General features: G+C 59.0%; 2 protein-coding genes across 2 annotated transcripts; one reads left to right on the plus strand and one right to left on the minus strand.

The window, feature by feature from the left end:
* Positions 1-79: 79 nt before the first annotated feature.
* On the minus strand, positions 80-8,075 carry ATG9A (autophagy related 9A; the record flags this gene model as incomplete). Its single annotated transcript, XM_082015672.1, has 13 exons — positions 80-222; positions 366-588; positions 771-888; positions 1,301-1,521; positions 1,825-2,070; positions 2,936-3,115; positions 3,339-3,492; positions 3,822-4,570; positions 5,508-5,649; positions 5,754-5,915; positions 6,182-6,253; positions 7,580-7,625; positions 7,973-8,075. Coding segments are annotated over 13 exons (2,559 nt in total), but the record flags the coding sequence as incomplete, so codon positions are not given.
* A 631-nt stretch (positions 8,076-8,706) lies between these two features.
* Positions 8,707-14,173, plus strand: ANKZF1 (ankyrin repeat and zinc finger peptidyl tRNA hydrolase 1; the record flags this gene model as incomplete). Its single annotated transcript, XM_082015671.1, has 14 exons — positions 8,707-8,833; positions 9,119-9,225; positions 9,590-9,692; positions 10,090-10,274; positions 10,551-10,666; positions 10,943-11,096; positions 11,320-11,542; positions 11,740-11,841; positions 12,040-12,186; positions 12,301-12,417; positions 12,859-13,132; positions 13,586-13,697; positions 13,814-13,981; positions 14,103-14,173. Coding segments are annotated over 14 exons (2,006 nt in total), but the record flags the coding sequence as incomplete, so codon positions are not given.
* Positions 14,174-14,412: the final 239 nt, after the last annotated feature.

The raw sequence follows: 14,412 nt of genomic DNA on the forward strand, positions 1-14,412 counted from the left end.
TATCGGGACCAGCTGCCAGCAGCCCAACCTGGCATCCCGAGTACACTTTGCCCCTCTCAGCCACAGCCTTCACCCCTACCTTGTGGATCTGCGGTGGAAGCTCATCCTCTGAGCTCTCCTCTGGCACGGGCTCTGGGTGTCTCGCTGACTGCCCATCCTCGGCCCAGCCTCCCAGAGGGAGGCGTGAGAAGTGTGATGGCGCTCTGTGTACTGTGCCCGGGTCTGCAGGAGAAGCAAGGAGGAAGATTAGCTACCTGGGGGACTGCCAGTTTTCAGGGGCAGGCAGGCTGCTCATGCCAGTCCATACAGGGCATCCGTTATGGGGCTTTGACCCACAGCTCAGCTCCCTGCCCTGGCTCCCATACCTGTGATGCCGCCGTATCGCCGCTGGAAGCCTGTCTGCAGCGTGGCTGTCTCCTCGGTGGGCTGCCGTGGCGAGGAGAAGGGGTAGCTGGCAGAGCGAGGGATGGGGACAGGAGCACCCCGCTGAGCGTCCAGCTCCTCATGGGCGCTCTCCCCGCTCTCGTCGCTCTCTCGCCGGTGCCAAGTGTGCCGCTCAGGCTCCAGCTGGGCGTGCTGCTTGTGCAACTGCGGGCCAAAACACGGGTGAGTCAGCTGTGTGGGAGAGCCCAGACACCTGAACACACCCTCTCCCCAACTGCACACACACACTGGTCTCAGCTCTCACTCACACTAGCGTCCCAGTCACTCCAGACAGGGCACCCCAGTCCTGCCTGCCCCTCTGGCTGGCCCAGCTCCAGGCTGCTCACCTCATGCATGTAGAGTGCGTGAAGACTCATCTCGGTGGAGGCGTACTCCGACAGGATCATGCTCTGTAGCTGACCCTCCCAGGCGCTGCTCCCCGAGCTTACGGTCCTCGCATCAGCACTGCCATGGGACACAGAAGTGGCGTTTGCTGCCCAGGTGTCCCCCACACTGCCCAGCCCCTCTCTGCTCTGATGTCAGGCTAGCACACACCCACTCCTGGGCTGGGTAGGAACAGGCCCTCTCCGTAGCATCTCCTCAGATGCACAAGGTGACCAGCCCTGCTATGGCACTGCCTCTTCCCTACCAGGGGTTTCTCACCACTGTGAGAAACAGGAGAACACCAGAATCCCAACACCATCCTTTAGGGACAGTCTAAGCACCTGCACCTAACTCTGCTTATGAACATGCCCCTTGCTGTCCCAGGCTGCCGAGACAAATGCCACCATGCGCCTAGGACAACAGGATGGCAATCAGACAAGGGTTTAAGGGATTTCCAAGGTGTCCGGCTGCCCCTCTCCAGCCTGCAGCTTACCCAGAGGCTGTCATGGCACTGGCGCCACGAGGCTGGGCTCCCTCTCCATCCCTTCCTGCTGTCTGGAAGCTGCTGGGAGGCTGCTGGGCAGACTGGAGTGGGGAGAAGGAACGCAGGGCAGAGGCCACTTCGGAGAGATGGCGGGAGGCCTGTCCATCCCGGCCCAAGTGAAAGCCCAGTGCCGAGGAGCCTGCTATCACATTGGCAATCAGGCTGTGAGGCTGCAGAGTCAAAAGGGAGAGAATCACTGTCCTGTGCAGACTTGGAGGCCTGATCTCCACCAGCGACAGAGAACTGAGGCACCTCAGCTCTCTCAGCCCCTCTCGTACCTCACAGGGCCCCAGGACAGTCTTGTGCCTCCTCCAGAAACCCAGCAGCAGTCCCAACTACTGCTGGTCTATCACCTTTGCATCCCCCATACAGCCCAGGCAAGGGCAAAATTGCTCAGAGAGCCTGATTATCATTTTGCCAGCACCCAGCAAGCACCCCAAGAACACCCCACATCCCTCCCCAAGCCAGGGCACCTCTGACTCCGACTGCAGAGATTGGATGGAGCTGAAGAGGGCGTTTTCGGGAAGCACAGCCTGCTGAGCCAGTGCCACGCTGCTGTCCCGGTGCACCCGCTCCTTCAGGAAGCCGATGAAGGCCGTGCTCTCACGAGGCGGCTGCCACTTGGGGTTGGTGATGGCAAAGTGCATGAGGGACAGCTCTGTCTTGCCATCCTCGGCCTGCTGGTAAATGGAGGCTTCCGTCTTTCCTGCTGACATCCACTGTGGAGCACAGACAGGTAATGAGGGACAGGATCTGCTTTACACCCCTGCCAGGCCTGGGAATCTTGCAACACTCAGCATAAGCTGGGCCACGGCTCCAGATGTAGCAGGCGCTATACCAAAAACCCCACACTAGTTCAACCCTCACAGCCTGGGGAAGAAGCAGCAAGCACAGCATCTTCCACCTCCAGCCCAGAACATGCATCGCTACAAGGGAACCTGAGAGATGGGAACTAGTCACAAAATAGAGAGCTGAAAACCCCATCTTGCACTCTCCAGCTTGCAGCAGGAGTGATTACAGACAACAAATAACTATTGTTAAAAGCCTCCTGCCACAATGAGTCCACTCCCTCCCTAGTTCATGGCCCTGTCACTAGGGTGTCTCTCCTGACAAGTAACCTAAATTCCCAGGCACAGGAATTAGATGGATCCCCTTCACTCTGCACCAGATTTTACATAATGGAAAATGCTTCTCATTTTCCGAGGCTGCCTCTCTCCTGGGAACAAGCAGCCCAGCTTCTTTAAAGTCAGTTCTAAGTGCTCACACTTTCTAAATGTCTACATATCCCCATTCCTCTCTCCTGAGGCCACAGGACTCTTGTTTGTGAAGACAGACAAGGACATCAAATAAATAAATTACAAAGTTTTGTTCACAAAATATCAGGTTAATAACCACAGCCGGGCCACAAGAGCCTTCAGGGGCTGGTGGCTGGTGTTGGCAGCCCCAGACACCCAACAGAGAAACAGGCGGCTGGGCTTGGCTGTGGGCTGCCAGGAGTGGCGAGTTACAGCCTCTCATGGGTCTAAAGGACCAGGCATGCTGGTGAGGAGCCCAGGCTGCTTTCCTGCCACCCACAGGACCTACCGCCGGGTGGCCATGCTGGCGCACGTCCATCTGGGCAAAGGAGCAGGTGTCGCCCACACCCACCACCTCCACGGTGAAGTTGCGGAAGAAGTCAACGATGTCCAAGGACTTGGGCCGCAGGAAGACGATGAGGATCAGGGGGGTAATGATAGGACTCAGGAGTTCCTCCAGGATGAAGACCTGAGCACAAAGATGATGGGTTCAGCACAAGCTTGAGGACGTCGAAAAAGCCACAATCCCAAAGCCAGCCCCCAGCTCCAGCCCATCTTCTGGGGCAGGGTGTCTCTGAGAAAGCTGTCTTGTTCTTCTGCCAGCCCAGGAGCTGCTCAGCTCTCTGGAAGCTTCTCCCTCCTGCAAGGATGGGGGCGAGTCCCCATCCCAGTCCCTTGCAAGCCAAGCTCACCGCTTTGTACTGGAAGAGCTGGGCAAACTCGTCCCTGGTCTCGTAGCGGTGGGCATTGCCCTGCCAGTGGTCAGGCATGTAGTGGATGTGCGCCAGGATGACTCGCAGCAGCTGCTCTGGGCAAAACACCAGGTGCTGGTCGGGGATGAAAGACCTGTAGGACAGGACAGGGAAACATCACAGCATCACACCTCAGTTCTTGGGACATCTCATCCTGGGAGGGCAGGGTGGTATCACAGCTCCATGTGTAGCCTCCATGCTCAACCCAAACCTTCCTGCCAGCGCAGCCCAGCCCTCATATCATACAACCACTGCACCCAAGATCACCACTACCCCCTTCTCCTGCCTGCCCCGACTCCCCCCAGCCGTGCCCTTCACTCAGGCAGATTCACATACAAAGAGCATGTTTGCATGGATGGTTGTCAGCCCCACTGCTCCCTACACCGCTGCCAGGTGCATGGGGGCAGCACAGACCCACCTCACCTGCACACTGTGATGCCCACCCCAAGCAGGGTGACTGTGGTCAGGACGTGCTCAACTGCCAGCACGTCCTCATCGTAGATGGTGAGAGCGATCAGCACAGCCAGGATGGAGCCAGCAAAGAAGGCCACATTCTTGGCCACGATGGTGAGGAGCGGGGAGATGAAGCAGTTCATGTACTTGGAAGCTGGCTTGTACCCCTTGCTGAGGCGTGAGTGCAGTTCATGGTCCAGCTCGTTGAAGTGACGGAGGTAACAGCGGCCATAGAGAGACCAGCAGCGGGCACCCAGGCTGCCCGGCTCCCGCTTCAGGATTTCTGTGTAGCTGAAAAAGGCATAGAGGATCTGCCAGATGAGGATGAGGGGGCAGAGGAGGAAGTTTGCAATGCCAATCCAGAGGATACGAGTGCTGAGCTTCTCAGCCAGCTCCAGGCGGTTCCCAGCCCGCTTGTACTCAGCCTTCAGGCTCCACTCGTTCTCAAAGAGGGAGCCAGGCCCCCAGAAGAAGATGAGCTCAAAGTTGTACTTGAGCCCACGCGTGTAGAAGACGGTGTCTCCCAGCAGGGGCAGGCGGAAGCGGATGGGCAGCAGCGACTTATTCACCATGGCCACCATGTAGTTCTTGAAGCGGAGGATGCGGTGATAGATGTCCAGCTCCGTCAGCTCCTTCTTATGGATACAGATCTGGTGCTCCTTCTGGATCTGCACGATGCGGGCCTGCACCTCCTGCCAGGTGTAGTACGGCAGGGTGGACTGGAAGGGGGCAAGCAGCAAGGTTAGGGGCAGGATGCGTCCAGCGACAGAGGCTGGGCTGAGCCCACTCAAACAGCAGGCCCCAGCGCACGCCTCAGGGTGCTGACGACGCACATGCAACACCAGGACACGAGGCACCTCCTGGCAACGCTTCAGCCTGCAGCGAAAAAACCCCATACCTTGCCCCGGGGCCCTTCAACCCCAGATTAGTGTAGATGACTGTTTCCCAGCCACTCACATGCCAGCTGCCTTGGAGGTACGAACATAGCTCCAGGCTCCCAAGGGTCCTCCCACAGCTGCCTTTTGGAGTCAGCAAGGAGACACAAACAAGGGAAGGGACTTAAGCAGTGTCCCAGAGGGAGCCTGTAGAAAAGCTGGGGATAAACCAAGCCTCTCGGATCACCCCACCTTTCTCAAGGTTTGATGGTCTCTCCTCAAAGGACGTGCACACACCTTTTGATGTTGTCCATCTGAACAAGGACTCTGGACTAGGATATATGTGCAAGCCTCAAACCCACCAACTAGGCAGTTCCATGCCTCAGTTCCCTCCCCAGTAAACAAGGAAGATGACATTGTCCACAACCCAGGGAGGTACGAGGATATCCTCACTTATGCCTTCTCTGGTGAAAGGCATCACAGAAAAGGCCATCACCGAAGAATAAACATATTGGGTGGCAGATGGCAGAGGCATGTGCCAGCAGGCAGAGAGGCGGGCTGGACAGAGAGGGGTTAAAAAGCCGTAAGCTGGCTGCTGGAGAAGAGGCTGGAAGGAGACCCATGAGGTTATGGAGCAGAGGGAAGAATGCTCAGTACAGGTCTCCCAGAGAAGCTGGCTCTGGAGAGGACTGAAGGCAAGCTGCTTCTCACTTTCTCATTCAGAAAATGCCTCCCGCGTCCCTTAGCAGTCCAACATGCGGCCCTTGGTCCAGCTACTTACCATGGGAATTTTGAGGGCATTGATGTAGAAAGAGTGAATTTCCCAGTAGCAGCAAATGTTGTAGATAAATTTGACGAGTCTGTGGATCCAGAAAACCCCAGCTATCACCAGGATGCAGATGAGGAAGCTGTTTGCCTGGATTCTGCAAGCAAGAAGAGGCAAGTAGTGGGAGACAGGCCCGAGCAGGCACCCTGAGTACCTGAGAAAGCAAGAGCAGTGGCTAACATGCCCTCCCGCTGTCCCTACCTTGCACTGCAGACATTTGGAGGCAGGAAGGCATCTGGCAGAGTCACCTTAATGGGCTCACTGGGATGCTGGCTGTGATTTACCACTTTGTTGGCAAAAAGGATGTCATAATCAACACAGCTGATAAGAAAAGTGGTGAATGCCACCACAAAGATGAACTGCCTGTGAAAAAAGGGAGCAGGTGTAAAACACGAAGCAGGCAGGGTCATGTGTCAGGAAGATGCATTCCCACAGCCATGGCAGCAGGAAAGCTCAAGGGCACCAGTTCCTTGAAGTGGAATGAAGGTTTGGGGCACAGAAAACCCTAACAAAGGGGAGACAGACAACCGTGAAGGGAACCTTCTTGTTCACCCAGAGGAGCTCGGCAGATTCCTGTGGCTGTTCCCCAGCAGCTGTCTCAGCCACAATAGAGGGGAACCTGCACTTACATGAGCTCAAAGATCTCTCCAATGAGCATGCACGTGAAGCCATTCTTCTGATGCAGGTTATAGATGTGAAAGCTACAGTCAAGGAGAACAGTCTAGAGACTCCTTCCCTCTGACAAAGGATGGAGAGGCTCCTGTCCCACTGGCATCTGCAGCTACCCAGCCAAGTCTTCCTCTACCACCAAAAGAAACCTCCTCCCACCCCTACTCATCAGCAAGCTGGTTCTCCACTGTAGGGAAAGTGGACATCTCTCTTTCCAGATAAAGCACAGCTGGGATAAGAGGGCCTGGCTCCATCCAAGTTCCTTTCTTCCACCATCCAACATCCACAGGGGGAGTCTGTCCCAGCATAGAGCAGAAACTCAGCATGCCCTCAGGCTGCACAAGGGTGGGCAGGGCAGGGCAGGACAACATGGAGACAGGCAAAAATGCATTTAATACGCCCAGCACATGTGACCAGTACCCCCTGCTCCCGACCCCTGGTAATGTGGTTAGCATAACTAATGCCATTTTATAAGGCAAGCAGCCTTTCTCTGTGACTGAGCAGGTCATGTATTCGTTCCCTTTCCTTCATTATCAGGCCCCTGAAGGTCCTGTGAACTAAGCAGACAAACCAAACAGATCTCTTCTTCCCCTCCCTACTGGGCACCAGGCTGATTACTCCCTTCCTTGCTGGCCTTGAAGGTCTCAGGCACCCAGCCAACCCAGTGGCAGTGATGACCACGTTACAGAACAGGGAAGGGTAAGAGCACACAGAGCACTGTCCACAAAATCAAGGAGTTACAAGTCCTAAGTGGGAACTTGGACTGGGACTTCTGCTGGACAGTGAGACCCGGGACTCCCTGGTGGCCAGGCACACCTCCACCGTCATCTGCGTCCTCTGATGACTGACTTGTACTCTTTTATATGATCTTTGAGTCTAAATTATGATTGTTATACTGATATAGCAAACCATGCATTAAGATCTCACCTGATCTGCAGGGAGTCCAAGTGATTAGAAACCATAAGCTAAGCGGTGCTGTAAAATTTTGTACTATGTTTCTTATAACATTGTACTACACTGATTCTGCTTACAGAAATCCTGTGCTATTCTGGTTATAAATTCTATGCTATGCTGATTATAAAATCCTGTTAAGGAAATAAAGCTTTAATTGTAACTACAACTCACACTGCCAAGGATCCCTAAAAGAACCTGTCTGTCCCCTCAGTCTTGGGTGACAGCACCCCACAGGCATGGGGGTTCTGCCATCCCCTAGCCCCTCTCGAGCCATGTGGTGCCCTCTGGGAAGAGGCAGAGGCTGCCTGGGCTCCGAGTTACACCAAACCCGGTGTCTCCACCAGCACAGAGCACCCAGGAGGCAGAGGGGTGCATCCCCCCTGAACCCTGCCCTGCAAAAGGATATGCGAGAGAAGAAGAGGTCCAGGTTCTCGATGTGATGCCATGGAGCTGAATGAAGCAGAAGCGCAGGGTGAGGGGACCCAGCCTTGGAATTGCAACAAGCACAACCCCACCTCTTCCCCCTGCCTCGGGCCCCCCGAGGCCCCAAACGCGCCCGGCAGCCCCCATCCCCGGCTCTTCTCGGTGCCCAGCCTCTCCCCCCGTCCCTGGCTGCTCCCTCCATCCCCAGCCACCCGGACCAGCCCGGACCTGCTCCCCGCAGCCCGGACACCGCCGGTCCCCACGGCCTCCGCCGCCTCACTCTTCCCCGCTCCGCTCCCCGGTTCCCCTCAGGCTCAGGCCGCCGCGCCCCGACCGCCGGCGGCCAGGCCCCAACCCCCGGTGCCGGTGCTCACACTTGGCGCCCTCGGGGACGTGGACGAGCAGGTCGCCGCCGCCGGGGGGGGACTCGGTGGAGGAACTCTCTAGGCGCTGGTACTGCGTCTCGAAGTGGGCCATGGCGGGGCCACCCGCCGCCGCCGCCGCCGCCGGCCCCGGCCCGGCCCCGGCCCCGGCCCCGGCCCCGGCCCCGGCCCCGGCCCCGGCCCCGGCCCCGCCCCGGCCCGCTCGGCCCCTGGCCCACCCCGCCCCACGACTGGCGTCCGCGCCGCCCAAAGGCAGCGGCGGGGCGGGACGGGGGAACGGCCAATGGAAAGGCGGGAGGGCGGGACGTCGAGCTGAACCTAGCGGCGGCCCGTAGGCGGGGAGGATGTGACGTCGGGCAGCTGAGGCTCGCTTCCGGGCCGGGGCTGCACGTGAGTGGTGGGGCGCGCGCTCCCGTTACCGACGGGGGAGTGGAAATCATGGGGGTAGCAGCTTCGGGGTGGGAGGATCGCGGGGGTAAAGGCCCCGAGGGATTAACGGTGTGGGGGTGATCCGGAGGCAGCGGCCGCGGGAGGGTCCCGGCCGCAGGGAGGTCTCGGGCAGGGGGAGAGGAGTGGGCCCCTGGGGTGGGGACCCCAGGGATACCCGGGGCAGGCGGGCAGAGGGACTCCGGGGAGGCCCGTCCTGTCACTCACGAGTAGTTCTCGCCGCCCCCGGAGCCAGACCTGTCGCTCAGGCCCTGTCCCCTCCGCTGGGAGCAGGAGCGATGCCGGCCCCGGAGAGCAGGTCGATTTTCGAAGCCGCCCAAGACCCCGTCCTCCTGCGCGGGCTGACCCTCATCACTGGAGTCGCTGTGGATGCGTGGGTCGCCGAGCCGGCACCAGTGAGCCACGGTGCGTGGGGCTCCGCGGGGGCGTTATGTGGCCAAGCTCGTGTGTGCCAGCCCCAAGCCACGAAGAAGAAGTCCTGTTCTCAGCATGGCTTGGGTGGCTGCTCTGGAGCTTGGCCATGGGAGCTGCCTGGTGGGTAAATGGGCTTTCCTCGGTGTCACCCCAAGGCCCCCAAAGGTCATTCTACAGCCATAGGGCTCTTTGGGTGGCTGAGAAAAGACCCAGGAGGCCCTGCTTCTTGCAGTGCAGCCTGGGGAGTAGCCTGTGCACAGTCCTTCCTTCTTCCAGAGAAACCCCCAGATGCCAGCAGTGAGAAGGCCCACGGGGTCTCCGAGGTGCCAGAGCGGATGTGCTGCTTGACTTGCGGACAGGTGTTCAGCAGCCGGGAGGAGCAGGTGAGCGGGGCCAAGCGGCCGGCGTGAGGTGGAAGTGGGGCTGGCATGGCTGGTGGGGTCCTGCTGCAGAGGCTCAGCCCTGGCGCAGTGCAGCCCAGTGCTGGCTGCTTCCTGGGGAACTCTGCTGCCCATATCCGGTTGGGATCTGGCACTCAGATCCTACCTATTATCACTTAAAATGCCATTTACTGTAGCTAAGTGATACGTGCAGTACAGGCCTGCGCCTGTTCAGATTAACTCTTACATGGGATAATGCAGAGTCCCAGGTTCAGCCCTGGGAGTCTGTCACCTCAGGCCCTTTGGTGGTGGGGGCTTCTGTGGACCACCAAGGACCCTGCAAAGCTCATACCTCTTTCCTCCACAGACTGAGCACTACCGTCTCGACTGGCACCGCTTCAACCTGAAGCAGCGACTCCTGGGGCACCGAACACTGCCAGTAGAAGCATTTGAGGAGAAGACCCGCACCGGTGAGGAACAGGGCTGCTCCCAGCAGAGCCCAGAGGCCATCAGCAGCCTCACCGGTGCTGTTTTGCGCAGCAATTAAGTCCCTGGCTAGCCCTGGCAGCTCAGGGTCCCTTTATTCTGCCCCAGTGGTGTTCTTTTGGGAGACCGGCTCCTGAGCCCTGCTGACTTATTATGAGGAGAAGGGGGTGTTCTTCTTCCTGAGCCCTGCCTATGTATATCTGGGGGTCTAGAGCCCCAGACACCTGTCTCCCCAGCCCACAGCTTTTGTGTGATATGTAGGATACCGGATAGGACAATTCTGGGGCCATGGGCTTGCCCTTGAAGCCACCTGCAAAATTTTATGCAGGCTGTTGGTTAATCTTTGCCCTGCTCCACTGCTCCATTTTCTTTCCCTTGCAGGTGATGTTTCCAGCATCTCAGGGTCCAATTCAGAGAGCTCTGATGCAAGCAGTGAGTCGGAGTTGCTGCCCTCTGGCAGTGACAGCCCCGGGACCCCCCTGGTTCCCCGCTCCCACAAGGTGCTGCTCCGCAATGCGAAGGGTCAGCTCATCTCTGCCTACCGCTGCATCCTGGGCACTGGGAAGGCAAGTCATAGCCCAGCTTGTTGGGAGAGGGGCCCCAGAGAAGGTGGGTGGCACTGGAGTGTAGACATCTGTATGACAGTCCCCTATGTCCCGTGATGGGAATGGTGATCTCTGGCCAGGTGAGAGCCCCAGGCTTGCTGGTGGACTGTTTTTTGACGCTGGGGTGATCCCAGAAGTCTGATTCTGGGGCCAGCAGAGGGGCTGGTCTCTGTCCTTGGGACAGCAAGAGGTGACAATGTGATCCTGTGAGGGCTAGCAGAGGTGTCTGTGTCTCAGGGTGGCAGCGAGGAGCCAGCAGAGCTGATGGCATCACTGCAGAGCCTCAGTGCGAGCACGTGCTGGGTTGTGCTGATGATGGGCGGTGGGCACTTCGCAGGAGCTGTGTTCAGGGGGTGAGTACAGGGAGACGGAGCTGGGGTTGCCCCTCTGGGCAGGGTCAAGTGGAGTTAGGCATTGGCCGGCCATCCCCCAGTGCTTACCACACCCTGGGCACCTACAGCTCCTGGTCTTTGCTTGAGAGTTGGCTTAGCCCAGTTGGGCTGCAAGAGAAATATTAATCTAATTTAGGGTCCCGGGGGCAAGCCACAAGCCCTCCAGGGTCCAGGAGGATCAACTCACCTCCTGTCCATGCATGGGGCCCTGTTGCTCATGCCTGCCTTTCTCTGCAGCCCCGAGGTGCAGGAGCACAAGACCTTCCACCGCTACACAGTGCGAGCCCGTCGGGGCACAGCCCAGGGCCTACGGGACGCCCAGACCCCAGGGTCAGCACCCAGGTCAGCTGGAGCCTCCCTGCGGCGTTACAATGAGGCCGCATTGCTCAAGGTGGGGCTGGATCACAGCACTGGGCTCTCGGCAGGGAGACATGGTCATGGCTGGCTCTGTGGGGTGGTACCATACTGCTGCTGGAAGGTGTGGGTGAGGTGTGAGCTCTGGAAGGGGGTCAGCCAAATTGAGGCTGCTCTGTCCTGGGTCTGTCCCTACTCCAGAGTTACCTGTGCCCACGCAGTGTGCTCAGGACCCCATAGTGCCTCCCTTTCCTCCCCAGGATATTCAGGACCTGCTGGCAGCCTGGGCGCAGCACCTGAGTGAAGCTCAGCGCATTTTCCTCCGGGCCCCGCACCACAACCGGGTGCTGCTCTTTGGTGGCAAGAACCCACCCCTCACCCGAGGCGACCCGCGCATCTGCCACATCCCCCTCAGCACCCGCAGGGCCACCCTGCGAGAGGTGCTGCGAGTCCATGCCACGCTGGCCAGCCTGCAGGTGTACGGTGGGTCAGCCAAGCCCTGGTGTCCCAGTGCCTATGGGTCAGAGTGGGTGGGGTGACATGGTCCCTTGTGTAATCCCATGTGTCTTAAGGGATTGCTGCCCTATGGAGTTGAGGTGCTAGCTCTCCAAGCCTCAATCCCTGGAGACATGGGGTGCTCCCTGTCCCCAGGCAATGACAGGGACATCCTTGCTGCCCAGGGAAGGACACACCACTGGAGGACATCACTGGCTCCCCCAGAAAGGGCTGGCAGAAGCAGCTGCGGAAAGCAGAGATGGTTCCCCCACAGGAGGACACAAGTGGTGAGTTGAGCCACGGAGGGAGATGTGGCTCAAGCAGGGGGATCTGGTGTCATGGTGTAGGACCAGGTTAGGAGCCCTGTGACAGGACCTGGCACCACAGTGGGGATCTGCAGATTGTGGCCTCATGCTGGGCAGGAGAAGGGCAGGGTGTGCTTGGCTGAGGACCCTGTGTGATTTGTGCTGTGTGTGGTGCCTCAGCCCCGGAGGAGGAGGAAGAGGAAAGCCCTGCAGGGGAACTGGAGACTGTGGAAGTGACACTGAGGACCTTGCACCTCCGGGAGTTTGAAGTGATGCCCAAGCGAAACCGCAAAAGGAGGAAGAAGAGGGACAAGAAGATGGAAAAAGGTGAGGGGGAAGAACTGGACAGGGGCAGTGTAGGAAGGCATTGGGGAAGGGACTGCCATGCCTGGGGTGCCGGCTGGCCCTGGCCCTCTTCCTCACCCTGTGCTCACTGCGCAGGGCCCCGTGCCGAAGATTCGGGACGCTGTGGTACCCAGTGTGGGCAGCCTGGCCTGGAGCTGGTGACGGAGCTGCAGGGGGAGGCTGGAGCTGCGCCCCTTCCCTGGGGTGATGGAGGTAAGTGGGGTCAGGAGCTGGGCCAGGTGTGTGCCAGCCCCATTTGCTGGGGGCACTGCAGCAGGGTGAAGAGCACCTTGTCATGCAGGTGCCCAGAGCAGCTGGGTGTGGGATGGCTATAGTGCAGCCACATGCCTTCGAAAGAGCTGTGTATGTGGAGCAGTAGCTCTGAACTGGGGGCAGGCAGCACCTCGCTAAGCCAGGTGTGTTGGGGGGGACTGGAGTGGGTCTGATCTCGGGAGAGGACGCGGCTGCTACCAAAAGTGCCCAGCAGTGCCATGGTTACATTGTCACAGACTCTGAAGGTGCTGGAGATCCTGCAGTGCCCAAATACAGCTAGCAGGGTGATGCTTTAACTGCACCCTGTGAGTTTCCTGGTCAGACCAGAGCACCACTCTGCCCAGGGAGCCATCGGACTCCCCTCCTGTTCTTCCGTCACAGGAGACCCTCAGACGCAGCTCCGCAATGCTTTATTCACCGCCTGCAAAACGGGGGATGTGGGGACACTGCGGCACCTCCTGCATGTGCCAGAGACTGGGGGCCTGCCGGGGAACCACAAGGATGGGGAGGGCGCGCAGCCCCTGGATATGCCCCACTCCCTGCTCAACCAGCCTGTGGATGAGCGCGACTGCACCCTGCTTCATGTGGCAGCACGTGCGGGGAAGGCTGAGGCTGTGTGCCTGCTGCTGGAGGCGGGGGCTGACCCTTCCCTCAGGTACGGCACAGGGCGCCCAGCAGTCGGAGCCCAGCAACTCACTCCTGTCTCCGCCACGGGAGGCTGGTGTCAACTCTGTCCTGGAACATCTGGGGCTGGTCTCTCCCAGCTGGAACGTCTGGGTTTGTTATGGGAAGCCTAGGAGCTAAACCACCATTCTCTGTGCCTGCCAGGGGCTGGCACAGCAGCAGGTGGGCGCTGCCCAGCGTGCTCCTGGGCTTATTGGTAGGCAGTTCAGAGGGCAGGGATGAGACTGCCCTTGGCAGGGTGTTTGAGATGCAAGAAGGGGAGGATTTGGGGGATTCTGGTGTAGGGACATGCAACTTTCCCCTCCTTGGCTGCTATACCCTGGCCTGTGGTATGCATTGGACATCCCTGGGAGGTCTTCAGGCTCACAGCCCAGTGGGACACTGAGCAAGAAAGCAGGGTGAGCTGGTGGTCTTTATCTCACAGAGACAGGCAGGACAGGACCCCCTACTGCGTCTCTGCTGACAAACTGACCCGCAATGCTTTCCGCAAGTTCATGGTGGACCATCCAGACAAGTACGACTACAGCCGTGCCAAGGTGGGTGCGTCACCTCTCCTTCCGGGGGCTGGGGGACCCCAGAGCAAAGCACCCCTCGCCCACTTGTGCCATTACCTCTGGCTCAGTGGGAGATGCTGACTGCCCTCTGCGCCCAGGTGCCTGGGCCCCTGACACAGGAGATGGAGGCCAAGAAGCTGGAGAAGAAACGGGCACAGAAAGCCCAGCGGAAGCAGCGGGAGCAGGCGCAGCGGGAGGAGCGGCAGCGCTGGGAGCTGGAGCAGGGAGAGAAGCAGCGGTTTGCAGCCCTGTCCGACAAGGAGAAGGTGAGGCTGTGCATGGGGAAGGGGATCCAGCTGGGCTGGGGGGCAGTGCCGATGCAATGGGCTCTGGGCACAGCAGCTCCCCAGTGGCTGGGGGGTGCTGAGCTGTCTCTCTGCTCCCCAGAGGGCCCTGGCTGCTGAGCAGAGGCTGGCTGCGCAGCTGCAGGACACTGACACAACTCTTGCCAACATCAGGTAACAGTCCTGGCAGCACAGCTCTGCAGACAGACTCTTCCACGTCAGCACAGCTGTTCCTTGCCCTTCTTGCTCCCGTTCTCATTTCCAGTCTAAAGCTATTCCTGTCCACTCAATTTCCAGCAGTGCCCATCTAAAAGCTTCCTCTTACTCTTCCCCTGCCCCTCTGAAATATTTTGGAAAGGATAACTTGGTCCACTTGCAGTCAGAGCTATGGCAAACCAATCCCCCAGGCAATC

The sequence above is a fragment of the Phaethon aethereus genome (assembly GCF_964289735.1).
Source record: "Phaethon aethereus genome assembly, contig: HAP1_SCAFFOLD_731, whole genome shotgun sequence".
Taxonomy (NCBI): domain Eukaryota; kingdom Metazoa; phylum Chordata; class Aves; order Phaethontiformes; family Phaethontidae; genus Phaethon; species Phaethon aethereus.